The sequence below is a fragment of the Equus przewalskii genome, chromosome 4 (assembly GCF_037783145.1).
Source record: "Equus przewalskii isolate Varuska chromosome 4, EquPr2, whole genome shotgun sequence".
Classification (NCBI taxonomy): Eukaryota; Metazoa; Chordata; class Mammalia; order Perissodactyla; family Equidae; genus Equus; species Equus przewalskii.
In genome coordinates, this window is record NC_091834.1 from 87,956,397 (window position 1) to 87,971,294 (window position 14,898).

The 14,898-nt window shown below is 39.2% G+C and overlaps 1 protein-coding gene across 3 annotated transcripts in view; it reads left to right on the plus strand.

The window, feature by feature from the left end:
* Positions 1-14,898, plus strand: part of EXOC4 (exocyst complex component 4) — a 758,598-nt gene that overhangs the window by 637,684 nt on the left and 106,016 nt on the right. For all 3 annotated transcript variants that reach the window (XR_011539582.1, XM_070617731.1, XM_070617732.1), the window contains one exon: positions 7,869-8,047. Coding sequence is in view for 2 of the 3 variants with exons in the window: in XM_070617731.1 (XP_070473832.1) it covers positions 7,869-8,047 (179 nt within the window). In the remaining variant the exon portion in view is untranslated. The remainder of the gene's footprint in view (positions 1-7,868; positions 8,048-14,898) is intronic.

The following is a 14,898-nucleotide window of genomic DNA, read 5'->3' on the forward strand; positions in this document are numbered from 1 at the left end:
AAAGTTTTTGGAAACCTGACTGAAGAGCCCATCAGAGCGGTACGGTACTACCCCCATTATTTTTGACACAGACAAATTAGACAGATTTTGAAAGGGTTGAAAATTGAACAGTTGTGAAAAGCAGAAGTGATAAATGGAAGCGTCACTGTCACATCTCATAAGAATCAGTTGGTATTATTACAAATCTAGGTAGGTGACCTGACCTTCTTACAACCTTCATCAGTTTGGGCTCTGACAGATAATAGCTAAGTGAACTTTACAGGTTACCTTAACATGTCTCACTTTCTCTACCTATACAACAAAACTAATTAATCCCCACACCAAATAATTTACTCAATTCCCAGTAGCATTGGGTGTAGTCAGACATCATTATTAGGTCTTGTATATAAGTCAAGGTCTAATATGGAAAACAGAAACCACTTCAGGTATTTACATCAAAGAGAATTTAACTTAGGGAATTGGTAATAAAGGTGAATGAGGATCTGAGTGTCAAACAGGAGACATTAAGATAATCCATAGATTGCAACAGCAAAGAGCCACTCTATAGCTGGAATGCCAGAGGGAAGAGGCATTTATTGGAGCACAAAGGCACTGAAAGTAATTTGGGGCCTGGTAGGAGCCAGACCAAGGAGGAGATCCATCTGTTGCTGGAGACATTACCCAAAGCAAAGAGGGAGGGGGATAAATGCCCTGGCTTCTCCTTTCTCTTTGCCTTTCAGGGACCCTCCAAAGCCTCCCATTATCAGTAGCCAGCTGGGAGCCTGGAAAACAGCCTGCAGGGGTCAGCCCCCACCTCCTCCCAATACAGAGCAGAACAAAGGAAAGATACGGATTGGATCTCAGGGCAAACAGGCCTAGGACTTTTAGAGTCCACCCTTTTTGTTACTCTCCATTCTCTCTCTTATACTGATATTTTAAAACTTCGTATTTCTGCTTAAGATAAGGTACTATTCATCATATGAAGGCATTCTCCCCTTCTCCCCAACAAGGCAGAGTCAGTCTCATCAGTCACTGTATTCATCTCAAGTCTAGGATCTCCACAGTCCTTGATGTCAAGTCAGCTGTGATTCTTCATATCTGGTGACCTCTGAACTAAATTGGAAAGTTAATCACTACCAGCTCCTCATATAAAATAGTGAGGGAAGTACCACCTCACACGCATTAGGATGGCTATTATAAAAAAGATTTTTTTTAATTAAAAATTTGAAAAACAAAAAATAGCAAATTTAGGCAAGGATGTGGAGAAATTGGAACCCTTGTGCATTATGGTGAGAATGAAAAATGGTACAGCCACTGTGGAAAACAGTTTGCTAGTTCCTCAAAAAGTTAAACATAAAATGACCGTATGATCCAGCAATTCCACTGCTTTGTATATACCCAAAGGAGTGGAAAGCAGAGACTCAGATACTTGTACACCAGCATTCATGGAAGCATTATTGAGGATAGTCAAAAGGTAGAAACAACCCAAATGTCCATCAACGGATGGATGGATAAGCAATATGTGTATGTACATCCAATAAAATGTTATTCAGCCATAAAAAGGAATCAAATTCTGATACATACTACGACATGGATAAATCTTGGAAATATTGTGCTAAGTAAAATAAGCCAGACACAGAGGACATATATGACTGCACGTATATGAGGTATCTAGAATAGGCAAATTCATAGACACAAACTAGAATAGCAGTTACCAGGGACGAGGTGGAGGAGGGACTAGGAAGTTACTGTTTAATGAATTCAAAGTATCCCTTTGGGATGGTGGAAAACTTGTAGAAATAGATAGTGATGTTGGTTGCATAGCATCATGAGTGTACTTAAGGCCATTGAACTGTATACTTAAAAATGGTTTAAATGGTCAATTTTATGTTGTATATATTTTACTACAATAAAAATATATTAGGGGAAGTGGAAAAGAAAAAGAAACCATTGATTAATATATGCATAAAAATGCAAGGCTGCTGCCGTCGCTATTTCTGGAACTGGTCACGAGGCAGTAGGTGGTATTTATCACTTGCTGCTTCTTCCACCCACCCATGTTGCCCTTGCCCTCTGCCAGCACCTCAGCTGGTCAGAGTTCTCTACCTGCTTGTGTTGAACTAAGCCTTTGTTCCTGAAAGAGCTGATTCTTAGCAGTTCCGCCTTTGTTAGCCTGCTGTGCTTTTCCATTATTTTTACCATGTCAGTGGAAATACTAAGAGGGGTCCCAGTGAATCCAGCGTAGTGCTGCCTGCCCTTATTGCATAGAACCAACACACTTCCCCCTTGGCAATTGAAGTCAGTCATCCCAGGTGTCAAAGTAACCCCTTTCTCTGCCTGTTGGTTCAGTATTATAAGCCCAAAATAGCCAGATGTCAATCTCTCCTACCAATTTAATATGGTCATTGTTGTATCTTCTGGTGGAAGCATTCTTGCTTGAGTACCTCTAGACCAGCTTAGCCCAAAGTTGCTGGGGCAAGAGCAGAACCTCTATGAGTGATCTTAATAATGAGGGGAGGGGGCATTCCTATTGTTAGTCCTTGGTTCCAGGACCCATATTTTCTTGTTACTGGAAAAAAAATTAAAAGCCCTATATGTTGGTCTCTGGGTAACAGTACTGGATCCAGCACTCCAGCCTTATAAGTGTTGTCTCCCAACTGGACCATAGCTGAATCCTGCATAGGCCATCTCACCCTTCTGTCAGGCCGGCTTCTCCTGGGGGATTGGGTATCCAGCTAGAGAGGGGAATTCCAGGAGCATGGGCTCTGCCTTACTCCTTTTGCTGTAAAATAGTTTCTTGGCCAGAAATATTGTTGAATAGGAGATCATGATTGTGAATAAGACTTTGAGTAAATCTCCTGACAGTGGTGCTAGTAGGAACATTTCAGACCAGACCAGGAAAGCAATTCCGTACTTAGAGTGGCTTGTTCCAATGTGGGTACAGCACTGCCCGCTCCAAGATGCAAGAATGTGTGAGTCTGGTTCACTGTTTGAGCCAGTCCTTGCCCTTCCCCTGCTCTGTTCTGGGTCACAGGAGAACTGCCCTTCAGGCAGTTTCCTAGGCTCTTGGGGCAGTTATCTCACAGCAGATTCAGCAAGAGGAAGCAATGGTGGAAGATTTGGGGAAGGGGGCAGGGAGAGAGAGGAATGAGTCCAAGTGTATATGTCATGTTATCAAATATAGCCCAAATCTGCAAATTTAATCATTTTGAAACTATTTATGACATTTCTTTCATAAGTGCATTTAGTCTGCTGAAAATGCAATTCTTTCTTTCTTTCTTTCTTTCTTTTGCCTTCCTAAGATTTCAGTGGCTAACAGAACTATGTAAAGACTAAATGGAGGCAATTTTTGGCATCTTTGGCAAAAATCTCTTAAATGCATCTTGTCAGATCGACCTCTTTAAAGATTATAATTGTGTGGTAAAATTCAGCTTAATAGGTTGAACACTCGTCAGTATCCTAGGCTTCTGCATGAGCCTGTTGGCTTACTGATGATAAAGGTGACTCCTCACATGGGGCCAATACCTAAAACACACAGGTTTTGAGTTCTAACTTCTGTTCTTGGCTATGTCAGATAATCTTTGGACAATTAATGAGTGCCTCTTACTTCTGAGTCTCTGTTACTTCACCTTCTCAGGATAATGATTATTCTGCTGCCCATTTCACTCAAAAATGTGTGATGTCTTCATTAAATAATGTGCTTTCATAATAAGCAGAAGATGAAGAACAAGTAAAAATTCAGATCTAGAAAGAGGATACAGTATTGGCCCAGATGCTGGGTGGTAGGGGTTCTGGCATTGAGACCCTCTGCGTGGACACTAACCACCTCTGGAACAAGTAACTGTAATACTCTGGTCTGCCAATTTTCCTGAGATTCTTAATACCTCCATTTGAAAGGTTTTCTCATTTGAGGTAGGGTTTTCAATATTTGTTTTTCATTAAAAAGTAAAGATGTTCTTTGGAGAAAATGTAGAAAATTCAGAGAAGCACAGAGCATGATCCAGTCACACGGTTAACATTTTGCTATATAGATATCCAATCATTTTTTGGTTCATATAGATATATAATTATTTTCTTTTTTAATATCATACAGTGCATACAGCTTATTTTACTCAGCTGCATATCATGGCTAAAAATAAGCTATACCAAACATTTTTCTGTGTTCTTAAGAATTTTCTACTATGTAATTTCTAAGACTGCATAATTTTTCATAGTGCAGATACCATAATTTATTTAATAAATTAGAGGGTTTAGAAAAAATCTGTAGTCAGGCAACTAAAGCCATCCCCTTTAGGTTATTGTAACGCATAAAAACTGTCCACCAAGCTCTTTGACACACACAAATCCTTGAAGGAATGGTTTTTTGTGTGAAATAGTTATAGCTGTCAATCATTTATCCTCGATGTCATGGTTTCTGTGCTCTCTCCAGGTTGTTAGGGGGTGATTATGGATTCCTGTCAAATGAGATGTCTGCTATGTATTCAACATGAAGCAGTTTGTATTTTCCTCAGTCTGTTGCTCTCCCGTCGGAGGAAGTTAAGCAAATCTCAGTGAGCCAAAGGGAATTGGGATAGGCATCCGGGCTGGCAGCGCACCGCAGACATGCCCAGGGCCCAGAGATCCCCACACAAGCAGATTAGACTTCTACATAAATACGTTTGTCTTGATTGTCACATTCCACCCAGGGTTACACCTACATGCATAAAAATGGCTCCAAGCCTGTTTTTCAAAGCTGTTTGCCTCCCCTGTTGCTTTTTAACCACCCAGCTCAGAGGCATTTTTTGTGTTATATCTATCAAAAATGATTAAGGGGCTGGGAGAGTTGATATATAAGGACAGATTAAGAAAACTAAATATTTACAACTTGACTGAGTGACAGCCAGGGGGAAGATATTATAACTGTCTGCTGGGCTCAAATCATGGAGGAGACATTGTTTTGCTTTTCCCAGTAACTCAATTTTAGGGATATCTAAATTCAGAAAGTTTTCTGAAGATGACTTCACTTATGCTAATTAGATAATTGTGTCAGAAATTGCATTTAGCTGCTAGTAGCAGAAACTTGGACTAGCAGGGTCTTAAACAAATAAGGTTTCATTTTCTCTCCTACAACATGAAGCCCGGAAGTGTCTTGTCTGGGGTGCATTGCAGCTCCCTGATGTCATCGGTGCACCCATGACCTCCTGTCTTGGCTCCATTGTTCTTAGCATTATTTTCATACTCAAGATCACCTGATGTTTGAAGAAGAGCTTCTGCAGCTTCACTTGCCAAGGCTGTGTTCCAGAAAGGGGGAAGGCAAAAGAGGTCCTTGCCAACTAAGACTGCTTGAAAGAGCTTTCTTGGAAGCCCGTCTACTCCTTTCGGTTTATATTTTTGACCATCACATCTGCAAGAGAGCCTGGGAAATTGAGTAGAGTTTTTTGTTTGTTTTATTTCGTTTTTAAATTGGGCACATTACTGACCCCAATAATATCAGGGTCCTTTTACTAAGAAGGCGTGAGATAATGGATACTGGATAAGCAACTACTAGTTTCTCTCACAGTAACTTGCCTCTTGAAGATTTTGAGCAAAGTCTGGGCTCTGAAACACAATGACATTTGCTCTGATGTTACAAGGCTCCATTTGTGAAACTAACCCCTGAGATCTAATTTATTTACTTCTGATCACTCTTATCCATTTCAATTTATTCATCATAGCATACCTTGAGTTGACACTAAATAAACCAGCCATCTCAACAGACCTAAGAATAATAATAGCTACAACTTACTAGCTTTCACCAAGTTCCGTGCCCTAGGTTATGCGCTTAAGAATATCATCTGAATTATTTGCTTCAAAATACTCCAAGGTCAGGTGGGGGAAGGCTGTGGATCAGGATAGAAGAAATAAGACTTACCTTGAGTTGCTGATAATTAAAGCTGAGCAGGGGCTTATTATACTCTTCTCTCTATGTTTGTAATTATTGAAATTTTCTCAATGCGGATTTTAAAAATCATCTTATCTACTTCTTACATTACTTGTATGAGGTCAGCACTATTACCCCAGCTAATAGAGCTCAGGGAAGTTGAGCATGATCACACAGCGAGCAAGTGGCAGATTCAGGATTCAGGCCCAGGCTTGTCTGACTTTGAAGCCTGTGCACTATCCCTTTCTACTCAAAGGGAACATGCTTCCCAGACAAGCAGCCTAAATCTAGTTAGAAATGCAGACTCTTGGTCTCACCCGACCTTTTACAAGCCACCCAAGTAAGGTTTGTATGTACATAGAAGGTTCTTGTGCTCCATCTGCTGCACTGCATTGCCATGACTTACCAACTCAGATGATCACTTAGGACTTTCCCTTAAAAATGTAACCTTCTGTTGAGGGGCCTGACCAGTGGCACAGCGGTTAAGTTCTCAGGTTCCTCTTCGGTGGCCTGGGGTTCGCCGGTTCAGATCCCGCACGTGGACATGGCACCACTTGGCAAACCACATATAAAGTAGAGGAAGATGGTCACGGATGTGAGCTCAGGGCCAGTCTTCCTCAGCAAAAAGAGGATTGGCAGCAGAAGTTAGCTCAGGGCTAATCTTCCTCAAAAAAAAAATGTGTATATGTGTATAACCTTCTCTTGAAATAAGAAGACTAATCATGAGTCACTACTTGGTAGTATAAACATTTTTTAATAAGCATTTAATTCACTGCAGTTGTTTCTTTCAACATTGAGTGCCTGCTATGGTGCTGGGCCCTAAATGCCTATGTGTCAATTAAGCATCAGTCTGACTATATGTCAGCTGCTATTAATCACTGCTGTCTTGAAACTTTATTTGGTGTGTTCTACTTAAATAAAGCCCTTGCTTCTGCTCACTTAAGGTGTTTTGAGTTGTAAAAGCCTTGAGACTTACAGAAAACTCTCCAGGTGCCTGTTCCAACCTTCACCAGCATCAGCTCTGCTTACCTACCTGTGTGTAACTTTCCCAACAAGACATTATTTTCCTCCCTAACATCCTCAGTCATCTTTTGTCATTTCAGCCCTCTCTTTTTTGAAAGAAAGAGAGCTGTGGGAATTAGGTGACTGAGTCCCAGCCGTGCCACTCGTGTGTCGTGTAGGCAGGACAGTTAACCTTCTCAGCCTCCATCTCTTCATCTGTGCAGTGGCTGTGCCATGTGGTCTCTAGGGTCCCTTCCGACTTCACCCTTCTGTAACCCCACGTAACTTGATTTTTCAACCCTCCCAAAAGCATTATAAAGACACTGGGCTCTGTGTGAAATCTACCTGATTTTATTTTTCCAGTCAGTAAAAGGATCCTAGCATTAGTTTTTACTGGTTTCTCTTTCCAAGTAATGAATACCTTCATGCTTTATGGTTTATTTGCCTCCGATCATTTTTAGAACAAGTAAATAAGTGAATGAATGAATGAGACCTGTTGTCCATCTCAACTATAGTCTACTTTCTTAAAGAGGCTGGGCCCTCTTTGCTTTTGAACATTTTAAAACATTTTCTAGCTGCCAGATCAACTTGGTTGTTTTATTTATTGTAATAACCTTCAAAGCATGTATATGTTTAACATCCTAAGTTGTTCGTCAACTTTCTAGCAGGAGAAGAGGCAAGGAAAAAACCCACAAGAGAGCAGCCATCGAAGCCATCCCTAGGGACCATCGCTGTATAGGTCAGGCCCAAACTGGTTGTGTTGAAGGTACAAGCTTGAAGGTCACTTCATTCTTCTTCCAAGAGCTCTTATACCAGAGTAATTTTAAGCAGGTATATGATAGTTTTTTCACTAGATTAAACCTAGGAAAAATAACATTCTGTAATATAGTGATTATAACAACCACGTTGCTAGACATGCCTTAAAAAGTGTTCTCACTCCTCTCTTTTCCATGCTGTATGTGAAGTGTGTTTCTGATTTGTTTTTCAGGGCAGCCTTTGGCAAGGAGTCAGAAGTTCTTATCGGGAACCTGGGTGATAAATTAATCCCTCCACAAGACATCCTCCGTGATGTCAGTGACCTCAAAGCCTTGGCCAACATGCATGAAAGCCTGGAATGGTTAGCAGGTCGAACAAAGTCAGCTTTCTCCAATCTTTCCACATCCCAGAGTAAGTATCTAGTCAGGCAGCTATGGTGGGGACAGCTGAGGATCTGAGGACTGAGTGCTGTCATTTGAAATGTGTGTGTGTATACATGTCACCATATGGGGGACATGTCCAAGTTGTCAGAAGATTCTTGCAAGAATTCTGCTTATGCTGCACCTCCCATATTTTGTGATTCTGCAAAAGGAAGTAATCTTGGCTTCTCTATGTGGGGCATGGGAAGCCAAAAAGGTCCATGCTAACATAGCTTGATATTAAACCTTAGAAACAAAATTGTGTGAGAATGAACCACTATGTCTCAAGCACAGAAAGTCACACATTTCGTCCTCCTTACAACTTCTCAAGGGTAGAAACTGTGTCTCGGAGCTCAGAGCTGAGCACATGGTTGACGTTTTCATTTTAACTGATGTAAAGCTAATGAAGAGGTGTCTAAAAAGAGAATGATAGAAGTGATTAAGGTGCTAGAAAATAGAGACAATGAGAAAAACAATTATTCTGGAAAAGAGATTGCTGAGAGATAATTATAGATTTCAGGGAAATTAAGGAATAGGATATGAAATAATGAGAAACCTTTTCCAATCAAGGACCAATGACTCAGAGAAAAATAATTTGAAAAACTTTAGGACACAAACTTTATTCAATAACTATAAAATAAATATTTTGTAAAAGCATTAGTTTAGAAGTATGTGTTAGGCAGTTAAAAACAGAGGCAAAGAAAAAGTGATATGAAGAAGGAAGAAAGGAGATGGTAGATTTGAGTGCATGGAAACAGGATGGAAAAAAGAAAAATAACAACAAGAACATGAAAGAAACAAAGTCAGCTCTGAACTTAATACTCGAGTCAATTGTTAGAATATTATTAGAAAGAAAATGCTTATATTATTTGGACTGTGAACTTCAGAGTAAGTTATGGATTGTCATTGTCTTTTGAAAAGTTATTACCTGATTAACTGCGGTTTCCAGTCTAGAGATGGAAGAAATGTGGATGAAATTCACAGGGGTAAATTACTCCCTGAAATACAGGCCACACAGGCAGAGTTTAGGAGTCCCTTGAATGCTCAGTACCTACGTTCTAATGCTGATTATGTGGCCATCCTTAGGGTCAATAGGGGTTGGGGAAAATGGACAGTAGGAGGCGGGCTTTTGAGCGAGATTATATGATCTGCTTCAGGAGTCTTCTTAAAATATTACTTTTTATTTATATACTTTTATTTTTATACTTTTTATTTAAAATGTTACTTTTTATCTGATAAAATTATACATGTTTATTCTCAGAAACCTATAAGAATAAAAATGTATCCACCTATTAAGGATAGTTTGGGCACAGTAAGGGATCTGAGCAGACTCTGCATGAGTAGGTTTCCTTGAAAGGCCCTCAACTTTATAGTCTGTCATAGCACACAGTCTGTCACAAGCAGTAGTCTAAATTACCCATTTTATCTCCCAGACTCACCCCACTCCTCCAAAAATAAAAAAGTCAGAGAGAACTAATTTCCCTTTTGCTAATTGCAAAATAAACAGCTCTGAAAAGAGATCAGATGCCTGTTTTCTTGGTTTCCTTTGACTTTTGCAAATGCAGGGGCTGCTTGGGTAGGTTTATTAGTGATGATTGAAAGGCGTCCTTGTTTTGTGGGCCACCAATGTCTAATATTTAATAATGCAATCTCTTATTTCTGGTGGCCCAACATTCCAGTTTTCTATTCTGTCTATGCCTAAAAGGGCTCTACAAAGTGAGAAAGTGCATAACCTCTATAGCAAGCCACTGAGTGGTTCACACAGAAGTGATTCACACAGGCTAACCTGGCATAGGCTGTTTTCAAAAACAAAGATGCTCTCTGAGTTGTGCTCAGCTTTGTAATTGCACAATTTAGTTGTTGTGTTCATGTCACTAAGAGTACCGAGTATAGTTGATGTCTAATTCATGTCTTTAATCATCTCCGTTATTCTGACATCTCTTCTACCATGCCCGTTAATACTTTGTCTCATGTGCTCAGTTCCATTTTATAATATAAGTTGTACCCTCTCAGTTCCTCTCAGGATGATTATTCCGCCCAGTGAGTGATTTAAGTGACTGTCAGCATTTTGACGATCAGTGCAAAACCCAGGGGAACCGTAATCACTACTTATGTTGTCTTTGGTAAAACAAAGCATCAAGCAAACCTGGTTTATTCTGCTAACAACAAGCCTAGCTCTTACACACTCGTCTGTTCTTTGAATTCCCAGGAGCGATGCCCATTGATGTTTATAATTTGAACAAAGCAGGGAATTTTCTGATAATGGGTTACTTTGATTGCTCCATGTCAGTGTGACTCTAGAAAGGGAATAAGGGACAGCTCTTTATTATTCTTTTGAAAAGTGAACCAAATGATTACCTCAACAAAAGTGTTTCCAAGTCTGGAGCCTAGATAGCGTGAAGAAAATGCCAGCCTTTTATCTAGCACTCATGGATACTCAGCAGGATGGGAAGAAATTAAGAAAAGAAGGTTTTAGGTTCATTTCTTGTTCCACATCCTGTTGACTATTTAGTATGGTAAATGCCATGTTGTATTATAATTAAGAAGCTATTAGTGTAATGGAATGGAGGAAGTTTGCAGAAAATTATTTTCATAGTAGAATATCTCTTCAAATATTACAGCAGAATTCATCCACCTGAAACATTTCATGTCATACTGAAGACAGTATTGCGTTTTAGTGGCAGGGCATGGTTGGCCATTTGTCCAGGAGACAAGAGTTAACCAGTTTTTTAAAGATAATTTTTCCATCTCTTTTAGCATTTGCTTAAGTGTCACTCTGTCTTCTTTACACTTAAAAAAGTCTCCTCACCTCATATAGATCCTGATTACACCAAAGCCACTGCTTTTACTTTCGTCCTACTATAGTCCATGATTCCTGCTCCATTTCTTCTGATATTCCCCCCATCCCACTGCCACCCTCAATCTTCCTTATACCCGTTCTCCTTGAGATTCTTTCCACTGAAAGGCACAGACTACTTGAAGGAAAAAGAATGCATTGGTTCATAAAACTGGTAAATCAAAAGACTTCAGGTGTGGCTGGATCCAGAAGTTCACAAGTTAAACATCACAGACATGCTTACATATCTGCTCTCTCTCTCTCCCCATTTCTCTATCCCTTGTTATTTTCTCCTTCTTGCTTTCCATCTCAGGTAAGAGCTTTCCATATGGCAACAACCTTGAACACCAGCAGACCCAGAATTATTTCATCCAGAACAAAAAGAGCATTTTTGCCAAGAAGTCCAGAAACAGTCCTGGAGAGGACTTGGATTAACCCAGCTTGACCTTCTTTCATGGTCTCTCTGGTTCTCCTTGTACATGCCTTGTTTTCTAGCTTTGTCTTTCTCCCCACCCACAACTCTGTCTCTGTCTCCCACTCCCACTCCTAGAATTCCTTTATGTTCAGTTGTGCTTTCAGTGCAAGGAAGTTGAGCAGGATCATATTTAGCATTGGGCATTCAAGGTTTATATGTATTTTCCCCCGTTGATCAAAATTTCAACCTTATAGTAACGGCACAAAATAATATCATCCTTTGTAATAACTGCTGTTTGTAAAAATCCTGGGTAAGAACTCTGAGATAAACTGCTATGGTTAAGAAAATTCTCAGCAAAATGTGACCTACATAAAAATCGTTGGGGTGTATTCAATTTGAACATTAATGATTTTCTTTTGTATTTTATCCTTTCATTTTAGGGATATGTTACTTTTAAAAATAGACCAGAGAGAACTGGAAGGGAGCCCAAGGGCTTACTTTGTCTACATTGCTTCCTCGGGGGAGCCCTCCTCTCTTTCTTGGATTCTGTAAAAAAATCTCCAGGATTAGAGATTCTGAAACTTCCTTGATTATGTATTCTACTCTTTAAACAACTTTGCAATCTAGGAGGTCATCTTTTTTTTTATTAAAGTCTCTTTGCTTCAATCTAAACCTCTTTCCTCTGTCCTATTCTTCAGAAATTAAATGTTGAATTTTGTCTATAAAATACTCTAATGGATCTGAAAAAATTCCCCTGGCCCTTCCCTGCCCATCTCTGAATATTAAAGACTTTTGGCCTAACAGCCCCAGTCTCTGAGTCAAGGGCAACCGGATCTAACAGAATTAGGAGCCCAGACCAGGCCCAAGTTCATTCGCACTCTCTTGGATGGTGATTTGACTCTTCGCCTTTGTGAATGTGGGCCCTATTGTAGCTTCCTTTGACACCAGGCTTATCCACCACTGGCTCACTCAGTTCCCATTACTGAAGTTCTTGCTGAGCCCACATACATGGATAATGAAAAGTAATAAAAGTCGTACCCTAGTCTTCTTCAGTCTGAGAAACCACAAAATTAAACATCCCTCTAACTTCCAAGGCAAATAGATCTCCTAATTGTGGTTCCTGGAATTGGTTTAGGAATTGCAGTACTAGTTATACAATTATTTATATACAGTTGTCCCTCAGTATCCTTGGGGGATTGGTTCCAGGACCACCCCCCCGCCATACCAAAATCCTTCGATGCTCAAGTCCCTTATATAAAATGGCGCAGTATTTGCGTATAACCTACACACATCCCCCTGTATACTTTAAATCATCTCTAGATTACTTAAAATACCTAATACAATATAAATGCTATGTAAATAGTTACTATACCATGTTGTTCAAGCAATAATGACAAGAAACAAAAGCTTGTACATGCTCAGTATAGACGAAACCATCATAGGCCTTTCCATCCGAGGTTAGTTGAATCCGTGAATACAGAACCTGCAGATATGAAGGGCGGACTGTATATCTTATTTTTATTGTGGTAAGAAATATATAACATAAAATATACCATCCTAACCATTTTTAAGTATACAGTACAGTAGTGTTAACTAAATTATTGTATAACAGATATTCAGAATTTTTTAATCGTGCACAGCTGAAACTCTATACCTATTGAACAACTTCCCCTTACCCTTCTCCCCGAGCCCCTGGTGACCATTTTCTACTTCCTGTTTCTATGAGAGTTTGACTGCTTTAGATACCCTCATAAAAGTACAATCATACAGTGTTTGTCTTTTTGTGACTGACTTATTTTACTTCGCATAATGTTTGCAAGATTCATCCATGTTGTAATAAATGACAGGATTTCCTTCTTTTTTTAAGGCTGAATAATATTCCATTGTATGTATATACCACATTTTCTATATCCATCCACTTGTCGATGTACATTTAGGTTGCTTCCACCTCTTAGCTATTGTGAATAATGCTGCAGTGAACATGAGCGTGCAAATTATACATCTGTCTTAAAGTAGAATTATTGCTAGGGATTTGGAAATCATCTGGTCCAACGCAGTTATTTTGCACATGAGGAAGTTACGGGCTCAGAGTGATCACGCTGCATGTCTGTGCCTGAACTGAGATGGGAGCAAGTCTTTAAATTCCCAGTTTAATTTTCTCTCTACTACGTCATTGCCTTGACCAGTACTAAGGTACAGCACTAGCAGGTTCATTCATACCATATTCCTATTAAACCATCCAGGAGGGTCATCGTAATTTAATGGACATACTTCAATGCCTACAGTTAACTTGTAATCATTTTTGATCATCATTTTCTGTGTGTAACAAGAACGGCTATGCTTTAAATATATGGGATTATTGCACATACCCCTTTTGAATTTTATCTTAGTTGTGATGAAATGTTTCCCTAATTTGTCACTCTCTGTTTTTGTTTTGCAAGTATTTTCTCAATTAGGAACTCCACCTGTCTTGTTATCATGTTATGTAATATATTTTAGATACTGTAGTGTCCTATACAGTAGCTACTTGCTTTGTGTAGCTGTTTAAATTTAAATTAATTAAAATTAAATGAAACTAAAAATTCAGTTCTTCGGTCACACTAGCCACATTTCAGATGCTCAGTGGCTACTGTGTTGGATAGCACAGTTACAGAACATTTCCATCATCACAGAAAGTTCTGCTGGACAGTGCTGGAGATCATCACCTAGGTCATTGATAAAGCTTTAAAATAATGCCCATCCAGATACTGAGCCTTTGAAACACACTTTAAATGTCCACAAGTCATATCAAGACAGGGATAACGACAGCTTCCATTCTCCAGCCCCCAAATTCCCTGATAGAGAAGTAGATTTTAGGCCTAGCATTATCCAAAATTTTTTCTATTGATGCTAGAGGGAAAAGGAATTATTGGTTAAATACACTGAGAAACATTAGATTAGAGAACATTAAATATAATTCCTGCATACAATAAAACTTCTACAGTCCTTACTGTGTTAATGGGGCAATTACAGCAATGCCATGTTTCCCAAACTTATCAGTGGAATTCTCTGGCCTCAGAGCATCTCACAGGAGTTTTCTTCCTTAGAACAACTTCTGGAAAACACTGTCTTGTGCTATGTCTTTATAATTTGTCAGTATGTTTTATTTCTCCCAACACAGTCAGGCACAGGGCAGGACAGATGCTTCACTATTGCAGGAATGTAATTTTATATTATTGGCAAATTTGCACGCCATCAGATGACTTCTGTTGCATTTGGGTTATTTGATTATTTGACTTTTTTATAATTATTTTTAGAAATGTTCAAGTCGACTAATATAAAAAAACTATGGTTTCCTTTTTGCTTGTTTCAAACTTGGGTACTATACTGACCCTTTTCCAGTCCTTGCACTTTCTTCACAATTCCCAAAGCGTCTAGCTACTGATATAATTTCTCACCTTAATTCATTGACGAATGCTAATATATTCATTGTGGGGCTCCTGGGATTGATTTTTTTAAATAAAATTTTAATTTTACAAGAGTTTTAGATTTAGAGTAAAGTTGCAAAGTTAGTGCAGAGTTCCTGTGTATCTCGTACCCAGTTTCCTCGGTT